Consider the following 15,210-nt stretch of genomic DNA (forward strand, 5'->3'; position numbering starts at 1 on the left):
GGAGTGATGAGGTATCTAGAGATCTGAGTCCAGAGGAGGAGTGATGAGGTATCTAGAGATGTGAGTCCAGAGGAGTGATGAGGTATCTAGAGATCTGAGTCCAGCGGAGTGATGAGGTATCTAGAGATCTGAGTCCAGAGGAGTGATGAGGTATCTAGAGATCTGAGTCCAGAGGAGGAGTGATAAGGTATCTAGAGATGTGAGTCCAGAGGAGTGATGAGGTATCTAGAGATCTGAGTCCAGAGGAGTGATGAGGTATCTAGAGATCTGAGTCCAGAGGAGAGATGAGGTATCTAGAGATCTGAGTTCAGAGGACTGATGAGGTATCTAGAGATCTGAGTCCAGAGGAGTGATGAGGTATCTAGAGATCTGAGTCCAGAGGAGTGATGAGGTATCTAGAGATCTGAGTCCAGAGGAGTGATGAGGTATCTAGAGATCTGAGTCCAGAGGAGGAGTGATGAGGTATCTAGAGATCTGAGTCCAGAGGAGGAGTGATGCGGTATCTAGAGATCTGAGTCCAGAGGAGGAGTGATGAGGTATCTAGAGATCTGAGTCCAGAGGAGTGATAAGATATCTAGAGATCTGAGTCCAGAGGAGGAGTGATGAGGTATCTAGAGATGTGAGTCCAGAGGAGTGATGAGGTATCTAGAGATCTGAGTCCAGAGGAGTGATGAGGTATCTAGAGATGTGAGTCCAGAGGAGTGATGAGGTATCTAGAGATCTGAGTCCAGAGGAGGAGTGATGAGGTATCTAGAGATCTGAGTCCAGAGGAGTGATGAGGTATCTAGAGATCTGAGTCCAGAGGAGTGATGAGGTATCTAGAGATCTGAGTCCAGAGGAGTGATGAGGTATCTAGAGATCTGAGTCCAGAGGAGGAGTGATGAGGTATCTAGAGATCTGAGTCCAGAGGAGAGATGAGGTATCTAGAGATCTGAGTCCAGAGGAGTGATGAGGTATCTAGAGATCTGAGTCCAGAGGAGGAGTGATGAGGTATCTAGAGATGTGAGTCCAGAGGAAAGATGAGGTATCTAGAGATCTGAGTCCAGAGGAGTGATGAGGTATCTAGAGATCTGAGTCCAGAGGAGTGATGAGGTATCTAGAGATGTGAGTCCAGAGGAAGAGTGATGAGGTATCTAGAGATGTGAGTCCAGAGGAGGAGTGATGAGGTATCTAGAGATGTGAGTCCGGAGGAGTGATGAGGTATCTAGAGATCTGAGTCCAGAGGAGTGATGAGGTATCTAGAGATGTGAGTCCGGAGGAGTGATGAGGTATCTAGAGATCTGATTCCAGAGGAGGAGTGATGAGGTATCTAGAGATCTGAGTCCAGAGGAGTGATGAGGTATCTAGAGATCTGAGTCCAGAGGAGTGATGAGGTATCTAGAGATCTGATTCCAGAGGAGGAGTGATGAGGTATCTAGAGATCTGAGTCCAGAGGAGTGATGAGGTATCTAGAGATCTGAGTCCAGAGGAGAGATGAGGTATCTAGAGATCTGAGTCCAGAGGAGTGAGGAGGTATCTAGAGATCTGAGTCCAGTGGGCTGCTTGTGTTCCTGTTCATCAGGACATCATATGAGGACATAAAGACGACATGGCAGCATTTGTGCAGAAGAGAAAAAGAGCGACATCACTCCTGATCTGCAACGAGGTGTGGTTTAAAGTAGACCTATCATGCTATATTTGAATAATATAGGGTAGGACCATACCTATATAAGGCATATTTATACTTTTTCTTTTCCAAAATACCAAACAGATCATGCATTTTAGCCATGCCTCATTTCGCTCAATTTGGCTGTCTCCTCCTGATTGGTGGAGTTGGCCCAATAGCCGTAGCGCCACCGTCCTGACGTCAGGACAGTGTTCAAATCTGGATCAGTTTTTATCAGATCCGTTGCAGCCCCTTTTTTAGAGATTTGGGTATGGAGGAAAATAGAGAGGGTTGTGTTTTCTGACACTTGGTGAGTTCCCTGGAACACCGGGGACACATATTCATGTAGAAAAGACGTACACAAGTGCATTTTGCATGATAGGTCCCCTTTAAATAAGGATGAGGCTTGCTGTTGATACTCACTGTTGTTGCAGCAGGGGCCCCTGGGAGTCAGTGACCCCTCGCTGTCTGAATAAACAGCCAGCAGCCACTGGACTTTGTCCTGCAGGAGACGACTGCCTCCAGCGCTCAGACCAGAACGTCAGACAGATCGCAGCATGGCGGAGAGGAGAGTCAAGGCAGCAGCAGAGCCCCACTTCCTGCAGTTCAATGATCTGGCCTGTGAGGCGGTGGGGGGGAAGGTGAGTTCATCAGAATCTGCTTTATTGCCAAGTAGGCTTACACATATCAGGGAATTAGCACGATTCTTAGTTTGGTGTGTTTGGTTATGGGTTTATTTTGAAATTCTGTTCTCCCTGTGTCTGATTGTCTCTTTGTGTTCACCTGTTGTTGTTGTTGTTGTGTTTCTGTTGTCTTTCTGCCTCCCCAGCTGTGTCTTGTCATGTGATTTCCCTTCTGTGTATTTAGCCTCGTCTCCCCTCTTGCTCCCTGTCCGGTCGTCGTCTCTCTTCTCCACGTTACCTGCTCCTCTCTGTCGTGCTCCCCGGTTTGCTTATGTTTAGTTGTTTCTTGTTTTTCTTTGTAATCGGCTTTTGTTAAATAAAGCTCGCTTTTTGTTATACTTTGTACCCCTTCTCCTCCTTCTGCGTCCAGAGGCCTGTACTACGAAGCCGGATTTTCGCTTAGCGAGCTAACTTCAGGGAAAATCATATCACATCATAATGTATCATATATCTCCTTATCTGAGTCAGCTGAGCCGTATCTGGCCGTGCAACACTCACAGTGTCACATACTGTATGCAGAAGTATTATTTTAAGCAACACATTAAGTTGACGAAACACTGGAGTCAAATGTAATGAAAGTCAGATCGTGTCTTAGACGGGGCAGTGATATCATAAACCTGTTAATGTACGCATTCAAACACTTTCTCTGTTACCAGCTGTATTCACCTTGCAGGTGCAGCTATGTGGCTTTGATCCTGGATAAAGTGTTTAAGTCATGGATGTTTAAAGTTTAACTTCTTCATATTTGACTAATATTAAAGTTCACTTTTCATTCAGGAAGTATGACGCTGCGCTGTCAGTACGCTTCTCCATGTTTGTGATTGGTCGAATGCTCCAAATACCACCCCTTTCATGTGAACGCACACCTAACTAGATAGGACACGGCTGGCTTGAGCGATCCACTTGATAACCAGCGTCGTAGGACAGTTTAGCGAGAGCGCGTATGTTTTGGATTGGGCCAACCGGCTAACTCAAACATATCCAGGTTATGTTGAACCGGCTTCGTAGTACAGGCCTCTGATAACCCCCACCCTGACAGAAATAACCTTGGTGTATTTGGTGCTTACACAAACACAGGTAAAGAAGATATAAAACAATTGAAGCTATAATACGTTAAGATATAGAGAATTATTTACATGAAATCTGGAGATACTTGAAACGATGTTGTACAGCAGGGGTGTCAAACTCAAGGCCCGGGGGCCAAATCCGGCCCGCGACTTCATTTTATGTGGCCCGCAAGAGCTTGCAAAGAATATAATATACAATACAATTTTATTGTCATATGTACATAGCTACAGTGTTGTTATGACAATGACATTCTTAGGTCACAGGCTCCTCCAACAGTGCAACACAATAACACAGATACAATTGTGCAAGTAAATACAATAAAATATAATATAATAGAAATAGTGCAGAATAGTCTATATACAAGTAATTGGAATATTGATATATGTAAGTTGCAAACAGGTGAATGTTATGGATGTTCTTTCCAAAGTTTTGATGTAATTGTTGAATATTTGCTTTCAATTATGTGCCCTAGACTTCTGCTTTCAGACGTAGTTATTTATGAAGTTATTACCAGGACTGATAATAATCCAATGCAGAGCCAATAATATAATAAAATACATTATTTAATATATATTATATATTTATATATGTATATTTATATAGTCTTAAAGTTGCAACCGGCCCTTTTGAGTGCAACCATAATGCTAATGTGGCCCGCGATGAAATTGAGTTTGACCCCCCTGTTGTACAGTATACTATGACAAAGTACTCAGAATAATAAAATAAGTGCAGTATTGTTATGGAAAGAGGCGGCTTGTGTACAAATGTGCAGAATATATTATAATTCATAAATAATAAATATTCGGAGGGTTGTGCAGGGCTGGCAATACTTTAATGAAACAAATCAAATCAAGTTGTTGTTTGCAAAGAGTCTGCAGAGTTGATTCATTTAGATTTGGTCGACAATATCCAGCAGTTATGTTCACTTCCTTTCTATGACTTCTAATGACATAATATTGATATCAATCAATCAATCAATCAATCAATCAATCAATCAATCAATCAATCAATGTTTATTTATATAGCCCAATATCACAAATGTTACATTAGTCTCAGTGGACTTCACAGTTTGTACAGAATATCAGTGACAATACGACCCCCTCTGTCCTTAGACCCTCTGTCCTTAGACCCTCTGTCCTTAGACCCTCTGTCCTTAGACCCTCACATCGTACAAGGAAACACTTCCAGAGAAACCCCACAGTTTAAAGGGAACATGGGAGAAACCTCAGGGAGAGCAACAGAGGAGGGATCCCTCTCCCAGGACGGACAGACGTGCAATAGATGCCGTGTGTAAATCGAAGAGATAATACATTTACAACATAGGTAGACCACATGTTTGGAAATGCATGTGTCTATAATAAGAAGATGAATCCACGAGGATATCCATCCAGGACTTATGATCCAGGACCACAGCAGCAGGCACAGCCACGACTCAAGATCCAGGGCTCACGATCCAGGACTCAGGACCACAGCAACAGGATCAGCCACGACTCCGGATCCCGGCGTAGATAGACACCAAAGAGAAATGTTGGGGAAGCTGGGTTATTCGGAACAGACAGAGAGAAGGAAGAAGTGAGGTGTCCCCCGACAGTCTAAGCCTATAGCAGCTAAACTAGGGGCTGAATCTAATCAGCCCTAACTATAAGCTTTATCAAAAAGGAAGGTCTTAAGCGCACTCTTAAAAACGGATAGGCTGCCTGCCGCCCGAACACAAACTGGAAGCTGATTCCACAAAAGTGGAGCTTGATAAGAAAAGGCTCTGGCTCCCATTGTGCTTTTAGAGACTCTAGGAACAACCAACAACCCTGCATTCTTGGAACGCAATGCCCTAGCCCAGGGGTCGGCAACCCCTGGCACGCGTGCCACCATTGGCACGCGGCACCGTAACCAGTGGCACACTAGGAATAAGTGGAATAAGTGTGCAAAATATTTAAATTGTATTTTCGGATCCTGAGCGAGACCGCCGCCAGAGCGCGTCTCCCTGTTACCTGCAGAAGGAAGCCATGCACGCAGCGCAGCCCCGCTCTCTTTAACTCCAGGTGACTTTCTGCCGCTTTCCTCCGTGGTGCAGGGCTGATCGTTTCACCACAGAGGAAAGCACTTCACAAATGTCAGTACCCATAAGGAGCTTTACAAATGCCGCAGATTTTGCGTGGCTGTGTCTTTAGTTGAAAGCCCAGTGGCGATCTGCTCATCTCTCATTGAAATCATATGCTACAAAGGACTGGCCATCTGTGTGTTGAACTTTCCTGTCGGCTCCCAGACCGTAGTCGAGGAGGGCAGAAGCAACAAGCTTCAGGTTCAATAACCCACTTTAGCTTAAATGACTGGAGAGAGGCGAGCCCTTCTTGGGAAGCGGTTGCATTTATTTAGTTGTTCTTCTGTTTCACAAAATACATCACAGACCTCTGTTTTTCTGCTGCCTCGTTTCACTTCCAGAAACATACACACGCTCGCTCACTGTCGCTCTACCATCCACACACATGCACACGCCACACCCCTCTCTCTCTCTCTCAAAGGGACAGCGATCTCATCTCACTAGGGATGGGTATCGTTAAGGTTTTAACGGTACTACTACTTTTATCGATACCCCTTATCGATCCGGTCTTTTATCGGTTCTTTTGGAGAAAAAAATAACTAAACAAATTGTGAACAAAACTAACATTGCTTTTTATTTAAATTAAATAAATAATATTTCACATCAAAAGAAACAACAGTGTTTTAACAAATCGTATTAAATAATGTGATGACAGAACTGTGAACAGAATAGCTGAAACTTTAACAAACTAAATAACTCAGTTCCCTCTAATCATTAACCCATGTTTGTATAATTGAGTTAGCTCCGTGTGTTGCTGCTAGCATACATAACACCTGACGTGGAAACGTTACTCGTGGACGGGGCTACAGAGCTACTAGAGAGACAGTCGAACCCGGTGCATTTCTCCGTCTGGATGTGGTGCACTTTTGCTAAATGTTTAGACAGATTGCTCGTGTTACCGCCCTGACATGCTAAACTCTTATTGCACTTTAGGTAACGATCGAGACGGGTAAAGTTTAACCACACCTCGGAGTGCTTAGTTCTCTCCGCCATCTCCTCCGTGTGTGTGTTGCTGCATGTAGCAGCTGCGTGTGTGTAACCTGCCCCCTCGCACACAGGCGAAGGGAGAGAGATCTCTCGTCTGGATTGGATCCAGATCGAAAATACTAAAAATAATCATAGACACATTTTGCTGTCTTTTTGCGTATTAGAAACGGAGTTGGCGACACTAAAACTGCAATATAATGTTTGTGTAGCACACTGCTTCCCCGCAGCGAGGCCCCCTCGCCCTCCTGTTGATAGTTCACGAGCGTCAAGCTCCTCAACCCCCCCCCCCCCCCCCCGTTGATAATTCTCAATCGTTGGCACGCTGATAACAATTTTTTTTTAACATGGCACTTCATATCTAAAAGGTTGCCGACCCCTGCCCTAGAAGGACAGTAGGGTACAATGAGTTCTTTAAGGTAAGATGGCACCTGCCCATTAAGGGCTTTGTAGGCGAGGAGAAGAATTTTAAATTCTATCCTGTGTTCTCTAGGGAGCCAGTGTAAGGCAGCCAGAACAGGAGTAATGTGGTCCCTTTTCCTAACTCTGGTTAGTACACGAGCTGCAGCATTTTGAATCAGCTGAAGCGACTTAACTGACTTCTTGGTACACCCTGATAATAAAGAGTTACAATAATCCAGCCTTAAAGTAACAAATGCATGGACTAGTTTCTCTGCATCGCTTTGAGGATATGCCTGATTTTATAACACGGTCGTGTCACTGTGGAGCCACCCTGTACGATGTGCTTTGGAAATACTGTGTTTGTTTGATGTGGTAAGTACGGAGGTCGACAGGTGCCAACACGTTTCAACGGCCCGTAACTCCTCCATCAGGAGAAACAGCTTCAGAAAGGATGCGGAGATAGAAACCCAAATGTTCCACATGAAGAAACATCTTCAGCAACTTGAGGAAACATGCGCAGCGTTTACTAAAAGCTGCAGAAACTAATCGTCTCATCGTTGTGTTTTGAGCTCCTTCAGCGTTTTGTATTTGCAGCGTTTGGTTTCTGCAGCTTCTAGTAAACGCTGCTCATGTCTCCTCAAGTTGCTGAATGTTCTCTAAATGCTGCATGTGTTGCTGAAGATGTTTCTTCATGTGGAACATTTGGGTTTCTATATCTGCATCCTTTCTGAAGCTGCTTCTCCTGATGGAGGAGTTTTGTAACGTGTTGGCACCTGTCGACCTCCGTAATACCACTCACACATTAGAGTGAATATATCCCAACAATTCCTTGCTAATGTTGATTAACAAAGCTTTAGCTTTTCTCTGGTTTGCAGTGTTGCACATATTATAATTCTTTGGTCTGTATTGAAATAAGCGTGTTGTTCTTTCAGGTTATTTTTGCTACGGACGAATGGTTCGCTCCGGCTGCAAACCTGCTGAAGGTACGACTCAGATCCAGCCGTTCACACTAAAGTGTTTCTCTTCCTGTACTTCAGATATTTTATCAGCGTCAAATCGATCTTTATTGCACAGAGAGAATTGTATAAAAGTTAAAAAAATGAACAGGAACCTCTGATGCAATATTCACCTCACATAATCTGCTGAAAACACTCGTTCTTGTGTTAATTATTTGTGTGTACTGCGCAGGTTACCACTTGTTCTGTACTGGTGTTGTTATGCAATGAATATAATGTGAAATATCCATAAAGCATGAAACTAAAAAGGCTCCCTTAAGGAAAAGCTTGGAGTAGTAGGGATTTAGTCCAAAACACAGAGAACTTCAGCAGAAGTAGGTATCAACTTTAAGATGTACTGATTGTTCGTACAGAGAGAGCAGCCGGTGTTCATCGCCTCGGCCTTCACTGAGTTTGGGAAGTGGATGGACGGATGGGAGACGAGGAGAAAGAGAACACCGGGTAAGAAGCAACACAACACATTCCCGCCCTCCTCACCTGATCAAAGAAACACCTTTTTCCTGATGAAATACAATCCTCCTGTTGTCAGCATTTGGCAGAAGCACCATCAACGCCTCACATAAAAAAACTGAACCCTCCTTCATTAACTCTAAAATGTTCAGAAACACCCAAACACAGAATGAAGAGGACGCAAGTATGAACTAAATACATCTCTAATGATATAAAGGGCAGGACCTCGGAAAGAAGTATTTCAATTTCTGAGTGGTTTTGAGGGTTATTGTGAATCAATTTCTGACATTTTCAGGATAAAAGCTGGCAGTTTTAACCTGAAAATGTCCATATCTGTTCTCTCTGTGGACTGAGTCTGATGCATTTGGGTCGATTTGGAAGATTTAGGGGACTCTGGATCATCTGGATTGGACAGATTACTTATTTATTTGAATATAAATTGTCCACAGTCGAGGTAGTAATGTTCATCTGGTGCTCTCTGTATCCAATGGTCCAACACTACTCATGGTAATCAAAATCAGTCCACAGAGAGTACAGATATGTCCTCCTTCTGGTTAAATCTGCCATTGCTGATCCTGAAAAAACACTCCAAAACTGTCCATATCATAACACTTTGGGGTACTCAACATCTCCGGGTTCACAATAGGACTGTGTGAGCTGTAGACAGACTACAAAGTAGGTGTTAAAGGTCAGGAAGCACTGATGTGGTCACTATAGAGTAATCCACTTTCTAACCGAGGTATTTCAAACATTCAGATGGCTGATTCAGAAATGGACTCAGCATCCTCAATAACCCCCAAAACCACTCGATCACTGTCCAAATCAACCAACACATTTTTTAACTATTGTCCACTTACTGTAGGCTATAATGCTAATTAACTCAACTTATGCTAACTGTGTAAATGCCCAGCATCTGCAGGTTAGCATCCAGCAGTCTCTCTGAGCTGGAGACCCTACTATACATTTCTATCAGAACACTTTGGGGTCTCAACATGTAAGGGTTCACAGTGTTAGCAACTAGACTATTGTGCTCGTATATTTCTTACTTTGTTGGTTTTTAACACGGTTTTTCTCATCTCACTTTCTGTGGAGGTCACGACTGGTGCATCATCGCTCTCGGTGTGCCGGGGCTGATCCACGGCTTCGATGTGGACACGTCCTTCTTCACCGGGAACCACTCACCCCACGTCTCCATCCAGGCCGCCTGTCTGGGTACTAATCCGCCTTATCATTTCCTAAATAAGAAACCTGGGAATCAAACCACCGAGCATCCAGTAGAGTGGTGCAGGAATGAGTCCTAAAATCCTGACATGAGTCAACAATTCATCACTTCCTGTCCCCTGGTCTGGAGTATGGTTTTCTGAGTGTGTTTTTGGTTTCTATCCTGAAATAAGATCAGCGGTGGTGACGTGAAGTCATGTGACCGTGCTGTAGTTAATTTATAGCCCAACATTAGCCACCTTTAGCTTAGCGGTGGTGACGTGAAGTCATGTGACCGTGCTGTAGTTCCTTTATAGCCCAACATTAGCCACCTTTAGCTTAGCGGTGGTGACGTGAAGTCATGTGACCGTGCTGTAGGTCCTTCATAGCCCAACATTAGCCACCTTTAGCTTAGCGGTGGTGATGTGAAGTCATGTGATCGTGCTGTAGGTCCTTCATAGCCCAACATTAGCCTCCTTTAGCTTAGCGGTGGTGACGTGAAGTCATGTGACCGTGCTGTAGTTCCTTTATAGCCCAACATTAGCCATCTTTAGCTTAGCGGTGGTGACGTGAAGTCATGTGACCGTGCTGTAGTTCCTTTATAGCCCAAAATTAGCCATCTTTAGCTTAGCGGTGGTGACGTGAAGTCATGTGACCGTGTTGTAGTTCCTTTATAGCCCAACATTAGCCTCCTTTAGCTTAGCGGTGGTGAAGTGAAGTCATGTGACCGTGCTGTAGGTCCTTCATAGCCCAACATTAGCCTCCTTTAGCTTAGCGGTGGTGACGTGAAGTCATGTGACCGTGCTGTAGTTCCTTTATAGCCCAACATTAGCCTCCTTTAGCTTAGCGGTGGTGACATGAAGTCATGTGACCGTGCTGTAGTTCCTTCATAGCCCAACATTAGCCACCTTTAGCTTAGCGGTGGTGACGTGAAGTCATGTGACCGTCCTGTAGTTCCTTCATAGCCCAACATTAGCCACCTTTAGCTTAGCGGTGGTCACGTGAAGTCATGTGACCGTGCTGTAGTTCCTTTATAGCCCAACATTAGCCACCTTTAGCTTAGCGGTGGTGACGTGAAGTCATGTGACCGTGCTGTAGTTCCTTCATAGCCCAACATTAGCCACCTTTAGCTTAGCGGTGGTGAGGTGAAGTCATGTGACCGTGCTGTAGTTCCTTTATAGCCCAACATTAGCCACCTTTAGCTTAGCGGTGGTGACGTGAAGTCATGTGACCGTGCTGTAGTTCCTTCATAGCCCAACATTAGCCACCTTTAGCTTAGCGGTGGTGACGTGAAGTCATGTGACCGTGCTGTAGTTCCTTCATAGCCCAACATTAGCCTCCTTTGATGTTTATCTGTTCTTCACCAGACCCCCCCCCCCACCTTCTCTCTGGAGGGGGACCGGACAGGAATGGCCGCCTCCGACGCTCAGCTGACTGCTGTTGCCAAGGTAACGTGATTGACAGCTGAAGTTTTAGGCTGTGTCGGCAAGGTCAAGTTAGTTGTCTTTACTGTTGTTACCTGCTAGTATTCATGTAGGTTACTCAATATATTTAAGAGTTTATAAGGCCTTAAATGGCCGTGCACCAAATCAAATTCTTCTCTTTTAAAAGCATCCTGTTGAGAGTCTGTTCAGAGAATATGAGGAGCAGAAATTACAGATAATTTAAACAAAAACACAAATGTAAAATGTATGCAGTGTTACGGCCCGTCCACACGGCGGCTTCTGCCCATTCACTTTGAATGGGTGACGTCACGCTTCGCCGAACTGCATTGTGGTCGCTTCACTTTGCTCGCGTTGCTCGCTTCAAAAGTTGAGCAATGTTCAACTTTTGAAGCTTCGACGGAAGCGTCAGCCAATCAAATCATATGCCAGTACAAGCTCTAGCCAATCAAACCGCGTGCTTGTGTGTCCGGGGCGGGAGATTCATGTGATTGGTAGTTGGTCGAGTTTCAGACACGCCCACCGGCAAGCTTCAACGCACGCCGCCGTGTGGACGCTGCGTTACAGAATTTGCTCTTCCTCTGCATTAGTTTCAACTTCACTGCTGATCAGAATGACTTCCTTCCTCCCTATTTTTTAACATTTGATTGTTGATTGATCCTAATTTGTATCAATTTCTGTTTAAAAGAGCATTGGATTTTTTTTTTTTATGCAAGATGTGACTGGCCCATTTCCTTCTTTGTGAATGATGCACTTCCTGTTAGTGTTGCATTTAGGCTTGGGTTGTAACGGAGTTATGTAATCATGATAAAAAAAGTGACTGTGTTCCCGAGCAGCTGCACTCGGAGGCGTGGCCTGAGCTGCTGAAGGAGGCGGAGCTTCAGCCGGGGTTTTCCCACTGCTGCAACAACTACTACAGTGTGAGAGTCACACAGAGAGTCACACACCTGAGGCTCAACATGCACCCAGGTACACACACACACACACACACACACACACACACACACACACACACCACAACCACACACACACACACACACACACACCACACACACCCACACACACACACACACAACACACACACACACATACACACACACACACACAAACACCAAACACACCCACACACCACCACACACACACACCACACACACACACACACACACACCCACACACACCCACACACCACGCACACACACACACACCCACACACACACCACATTCACACACACACACACACACACCACACACCCACCACCACCACCCACCCACCCACCCCACACAACTCACACTCACTCACACACACACACACAACCCCACAACACCCCACACACACACACACACACCCACACACACAACCCACCACACCCACACACCCCCATCACACACCCACACACACCCACACCACACAACACATTCCACATCACACACACACACACACACACACACACAAACACACATCTTGCTCCCTTACAGTAAAAGTAACTCCAAAATATTTGTTGTTATGTTTTTCATACACAATGTCTTTTATACTTCTGAATAACTCCAGTGGGAGAGAAACTCCCTCTGGAGGAACACAGGGATTTTATCCTCTGCAGACCGTTGACATGCACTAACACCTATAGAACAAACTACAGAAGAGGGAGCACCACAGAAGAAGAACAGGCTCTCTTTAACCTCCTCTGTCCGCAGACGGAGGGATCTCCAGACTGCGGGTGTACGGCGTCGGGCAGAGAGACTGGTCCGACATCTCGCCCAATCAGGACGTCGACCTGCTGGCCCTGACCAATGGGGGCGTCTGCCTCGGCTACAGCGACGCCCACTTTGGGCATCCACGCAACATGATTGGTTAGAATAATGTGTGCATTTACGTTTTGTATAGTTTAAAAGTGGACTTGTTTTCCTCTGACAGCCGCTGTCTCAGTCAGTAGGGGCTTGGACTGGGAGGGTCGCTGGTTCAAGTCCCCGAACAAACTTAAAAAATTGAGTGTGGAGTGATACTTGGAGAGGTCTCAGTTCACCTCCTGGCCCCTGCCCTTGAGCAAGGCACCGGACAACCCCCCACTCCCCATTGCTCCCCTGTACAATAGCTGCCCTCTGCTCCTGGTACTAGGATGGGTTAAAAGCAGAGAACAAATGTCACTGTGTGCTGTGTGCTCTGCATGTGAGACCATTAAAGAGGGTTTCCTCCATTCAATGCAATGTGTCTGCAGGTCTCGGTCGAGGTGTCAACATGGCGGACGGCTGGGAGACGGCCCGGCGTCTGGACCGACCCAAACACCTGGAGGTTAGCCCTCTGAACACTTAACCCAACCCAGTCTCACGGCATTTCGTGTTATAGTCACGACATTTAATCTATTGATTCGTTTTCACCAACACGATTTTCACATTTTTTTCGTGTCACACAGAACGATTTTAAAAGCAATGTATTTCTATTGGTAGTATGTTTCGTGCCTGCAACACGTCTTTTTGTCCGGTCGGGTCTTGGAAGACCGGAAGCTGTGTGGTTCATATGTTCATATGTTCATATGTTCATATGTGTGTGTGGAGTGATGAATGGATGTAGGGGTGTATCGTTGAAAGGGGTTGATGGGTGGAGGGATGAAAGAGTTTGGCTAAGTATGAGGTAGAAAGGAACCGTAGAAGGGAGAGGGAGGGATGAAGGGATGAAGGGATGAAGGGATGAGGGAGGGGTGAAGGGATGAAGGGATGAGGGAGGGTGGGTTGAGAGAATGGAGACAATCGATGGCCGGATGTTTGGCCGGATATAAATAGAGTTGGCTGTGATTAGAGACGGGTTGAGGCGTGGCCATGCTCCTGAACCTAGGTTAACAAATGAACTTCATTTGTTGTAGAATCAGAATTCCTTTATGGAAATAAAATGAATTAAAGAGCAGCTTTTTTTCCAGGAGGACGAGCACGGCGTCCTGCTGGTCCCGGGCTGGGAGTGGGCCGTGTTCAGACTCGGTCACCCCGGAGTGATCCGCAGCGTGGAGCTGGACACCGACCACTTCAAAGGTCCACACGCCAAAATATTCAGACTTTTTCTCAAAGTTTTCAGACTTTCCTCTTAATAGACAAAAAAAAAATCCGCAAAAAATCCAAACTTGTTTCTGAAAATGTTTTAAAAAAGTCTTCGTAATATTCCGCCTTTTTCTGAAAATCGTTTCTCTTTATTTGCAGCTTTTCCTCAAAAACTTTCCTTATAATATTCCAACGTATTCTTCCATAATTCCCATACTGTTCTGACTTGTTCTCAAATGTTTTCTCTAAATCGTTTTATTCTTCTCTCTCTTAATAGTCTAGCTTGTTAGACTTGTATCTGATAATACAAACATATATTCCTCTGAATATTCAATTTTCTTTCTTAAAATATTCAGCCTTTTTATTTTAAATATTCCAACAGTTTGCCTGTGAATGTTCTTAATGTGTTTCCCATGGTGTTCAGGAGGAATGACCTCTGTATTTCCTGCAGGGAACTTTCCGGACTCCTGCAGCGTGGAGGTGTGTTCGCTGACCGCCGGGGAGGAGGCTCAGAGCCGCAGCAATGGGTGGCATTCTGGGAAATGGCAGATCCTGCTGCCCCCCAAGAAAGTACGTTCATTACATCACATCACAGTACATTAAAGTACAGTACAATACAGTACAGTACATTACAGTATATTACATTACAGTACATTACATGACAGTATATTACATTACAGTACAGTACATTAAAGTATAGTATATTACAGTACAATACAGTGCATTATAGTACAGTACATTACTTTAAAGTACAGTACAGTACATTACAGTACAGTATAGTAGAGTACAGTATAGTACAGTACATTACTTCAAAGTACAGTACAGTACATTACAGTACAGTACAGTGCAGTACAGTACATTAAAGTATAGTATATTACAGTACAATACAGTGCATTATAGTACATTACAGTACAGTACAGTACATTACAGTACATTACAGTACATTACAGTACAGTACAGTACATTACAGTACAGTACAGTACATTTAGCTAATGTTCCCTCCATTCACTTCATGTCTTTCTTCTTTCTAAAAAAATCTAGTTTGACTGCAGTAAAAGTACCAAAACCACACTGTAGGAATACTATGTTACAGTCAATGCATACAATATATATATCTCAAAATCTATCTATTCTCTCTCAATATATTCTTAACTTTTATACTAAATATTATCTGAATCTCTGAATCTCTGAGTCCTCT

At 44.5% G+C, this 15,210-nt stretch overlaps 1 protein-coding gene across 1 annotated transcript; it reads left to right on the plus strand.

Moving 5' to 3' along the window:
- Nucleotides 1-2,194: 2,194 nt before the first annotated feature.
- On the plus strand, nt 2,195-14,582 carry allc (allantoicase; the record flags this gene model as incomplete). Its single annotated transcript, XM_034115464.1, is given in 10 exon segments — nt 2,195-2,286; nt 7,813-7,863; nt 8,250-8,337; nt 9,439-9,556; nt 10,913-10,994; nt 11,825-11,957; nt 12,681-12,836; nt 13,202-13,275; nt 13,898-14,006; nt 14,464-14,582. Coding segments are annotated over 10 exon segments (1,014 nt in total), but the record flags the coding sequence as incomplete, so codon positions are not given.
- Between the last annotated feature and the right edge of the window lie 628 nt (nt 14,583-15,210).

This window comes from Trematomus bernacchii, unplaced genomic scaffold, assembly GCF_902827165.1.
Source record: "Trematomus bernacchii unplaced genomic scaffold, fTreBer1.1, whole genome shotgun sequence".
Lineage (NCBI taxonomy): Eukaryota > Metazoa > Chordata > Actinopteri > Perciformes > Nototheniidae > Trematomus > Trematomus bernacchii.